Source organism: Dendroctonus ponderosae, unplaced genomic scaffold, assembly GCF_020466585.1.
Source record: "Dendroctonus ponderosae isolate FM_Combo_2020 unplaced genomic scaffold, Dpon_F_20191213v2 Dpon_F_20191213_7, whole genome shotgun sequence".
Classification (NCBI taxonomy): Eukaryota; Metazoa; Arthropoda; class Insecta; order Coleoptera; family Curculionidae; genus Dendroctonus; species Dendroctonus ponderosae.
The window spans coordinates 1,320,139-1,323,022 of record NW_026018916.1 but is presented as its reverse complement, the minus strand read 5'-3'; the positions used below and the strand labels follow the sequence as shown (position 1 = coordinate 1,323,022).

Sequence of the window (2,884 nt, the reverse complement as noted above, 5' to 3'; positions counted from 1 at the left end):
GTCATGTTCAAGTGGATTTTGCAACTCAAAAAAAACCACGCAAATCTAAAACTTCTTGAATTCAAGCATTTTTTGAGAAAACTGCAACATTTCCTCATCGATGGTTCACTTTCTAAAAAGGCCATTTAGTTCTCTTTGCCATGATGTAAAAACGAGCGTTCTTGCTCATTTTTCTTCCGAGAAACATGCAAAACGGGACGGAAAACATGAAATTTGCAATAATCTTACGCCACCCTTGCACAAAACGACGATAATTTTTCTAATTTCATAGACAACAGAAGACTGTATTTTTCTACATGACCCCCCTTGAATTTAAAGCTGGATCCGCCCCTGATGCGTTGCGGAAAGGAAAAACAATTAACTTGGGTACTCCCCTAAAATAGTTTGTTACTTTTGCGCCTTCACCAACCTGTCCAAAATGGCGGAGGAAATCTAATTAATTTTTCTCGAAAGATGTTCAATACGCTTATGTAGAGCGTTTGAGTCCATTGTAACAGTTGTCTTCGTCTATGCATTATAAGACCGATATCGTAACCGTTCAAAAATGATTGAGTTGACAAGGGGATAAACAGCCAACAAAAATATGTTTACAATAACAGAGCCGCGAAATTCTTCACAAGTTCTTGCTCGCGTTGAATGTCAAGGATTTATACAGAACATTCTGGGAAAAGCAAAAAAACAAACCTTCAAGCAATGTGCAGTCCATAGACCAAGACTTATCGTGCAGCCTTCAGAGAGGAATAGTCAGAGTAGTACAAGACTTGCCTCTGCAGTCTCAGTCTTTATCTATTACATAATAGAGTAGCCTGCGATCTGATCTATGGTAACGTGGACGTAAAGTAAGGTTACGCGATGGGTCATGGTAAATAGTAAACAAGCTAATCTGTTCTGGAACAGTTCCAGATTTCATTGTTTGTGAAGTGATTTTGTTGTATGTACCGAGTGTAAAACGTGGGGACTGAACGGAGCTGAAGTGAAAATGTTTGAAGAAGTGTTGGCGGTGTTAAAGCGAGTGGACGCGGTATGTTTGGATGTGGATTCCACCGTTATCCGAGAAGAAGGAATCGATGAACTGGCCAAATTCTGTGGGAAAGGCGACGAAGTGGCCGCGCTAACCGCCCAGGCAATGAGTGGCGCGATGTCGTTTGAACAAGCCCTACATTGGAGGTTGAACATCATTCGGCCGTCAGTCACACAAGTGAAGGACTTTATAAAAACGTCGCCGCTCACATTAACCCCGGGCGTCAAAAGTTTTGTGGATCTGTTACACAACCGAATAATCCCAGTTTTTCTGGTATCGGGCGGCTTTTCCTCCATAATAGCCCCAATCGCCGAACAGCTCAAAATCCCAATGACGCAAGTCGCTGCCAACAGGCTCATGTTCTCCTTAGACGGCGAGTATGCGGGATTTGATGAAAGCCAACCGACTTCTCGCAGTGGAGGAAAGGGGGTTTTTATCGAGCAATTGAAGGAAACGTGTGGATTCAAGCACCTGGTGCTGATTGGGGATGGAATGACCGATGTGGAAGCTTGCCCGCCTGCTGATGCCTTCATAGGATATGGGGGCAACATTATCAGGCCGGAGGTCCGAGCGAAAGCCAAGTGGTTCGTCACAGACTTTAACGAAATCAGCAATGTGCTGATCAATCCTTAGACTATTTAGTTTTATCAACAATTGCCTTTTATACCTATGAGAAATACATTTGGTACTATTTTCGTACCAATATTTTTGTACGATGTTGCGTTTTGACTTACCCAACAGTCTCTTAAATTACATCTAATTTCAATTCCACCTTTTAAAGTTATTTACACGTTGTTTAGCTTCGAAGAGCGTCACAGCAATTTTAGCTAAAACTGCGTCAAAAGTGACATCTAACCTCAAAGCTTCCCATTCGTCAACACTTATCGCATGATTCAAGTTCAAATTTTTTATTTAATCAATAAGGACGGCGTTTTGGGTGATAGAAGATAGCAGGTATTATTCAGCACTACACATATGTAGGTACACGTGAGAGGTACAGTAATCTCCCTCCAAGAAATTTGAACATCCATAAGTATTTCAGCTTGAAAATGGACAATCATCCGAACATTCTCCATGGGGCCCCCTTGGAAAGGCTCCTAGAGACGTCCCTAGGAGAATTGCTCCTGATGGTGCTCAAAGTCTATGAGGACAATATTCTACTGGTATGTTTTCAATTAAGGTTTCATAAGCAATTGACGCCAATTAAGGCTTTTGCTGATAACTAAACGATTATCGCGTCTGAACTGACTTGAATTCTGCGCCGCTTTTTTTGCAAACATGTTGAGAATCGTGATCTACTAATTATTCTCCTACTAACCCAAAGCTGTTCTGTTATTGAAATAACCGATAAATCTATTTAATCCTATGCTAACAGTAAAACTGCTGCAAAAGACTGTTTTTCTCGGTTACAATTATGCACGGTGATAGCATTTGTTTTTATGTTAAATCAGTCGCAGAGGTCAATGTTCAATTGGCAAATAAACCTGACGACAATGAGATTTTGCAAATCGAACTTTGCCATGTTCTAATTGATTAGTGGACATTATCTTGAACAGCTTCTAGGGATTAGACGCCGAAACATGTGCCTGTGGACACTGTTTCAATTTAGCCTTTCTTAGTTAATTTATCGATTTCAAAAAGTAATTTCCTAAGTAAAAAGCGTTGGAAAAAGCACACTTTTCCTATCCTTGAGTAGATCACGCGCTATCTTAATGCAGGGGCGCTGCGTTCCAGATTTAAAGTCGGGGGGGGGTTATGTAGAAAAAATACAGTCTTCTCTTATCTATGAAATTAGAAAAATGATCGTCGTTTTGTGCAAGGGTGGCGCAAGATTATTGCAAAATTTCATGTTTTCCGTCCCGT

The 2,884-nt window shown here is 40.9% G+C and overlaps 2 protein-coding genes across 5 annotated transcripts in view; both read left to right on the top strand.

Moving 5' to 3' along the window:
* The first annotated feature begins 595 nt into the window (after nucleotides 1-595).
* On the top strand, nucleotides 596-1,734 carry LOC109543959 (phosphoserine phosphatase). Its single transcript, XM_019913911.2, has one exon. It carries the CDS (start codon nucleotides 980-982, stop codon nucleotides 1,652-1,654), a length of 675 nt encoding a protein of 224 aa, XP_019769470.2. The 5' UTR covers nucleotides 596-979; the 3' UTR covers nucleotides 1,655-1,734.
* An 85-nt stretch (nucleotides 1,735-1,819) lies between these two features.
* Nucleotides 1,820-2,884, top strand: part of LOC109543957 (4-coumarate--CoA ligase 1) — a 4,124-nt gene continuing 3,059 nt past the window's right edge. Inside the window, exons 1-2 of one of the 4 annotated variants that reach the window (XM_019913905.2) lie at nucleotides 1,820-1,998; nucleotides 2,064-2,184. In XM_019913905.2, coding sequence (XP_019769464.1) covers nucleotides 2,071-2,184 — 114 coding nt within the window. In that variant the 5' untranslated portion in view covers nucleotides 1,820-1,998; nucleotides 2,064-2,070. Of the gene's footprint in view, nucleotides 2,003-2,055; nucleotides 2,185-2,884 lie in introns of all 4 variants that reach the window. The other 3 variants (XM_019913906.2, XM_019913907.2, XM_019913908.2) reach the window with 3 other exon arrangements.

Bases quoted from the DNA above. Each gene is read 5' to 3' on its own strand.
- LOC109543959 (XM_019913911.2), top strand. From the start codon at position 980: ATGTTTGAAGAAGTGTTGGCGGTGTTAAAGCGAGTGGACGCGGTATGT.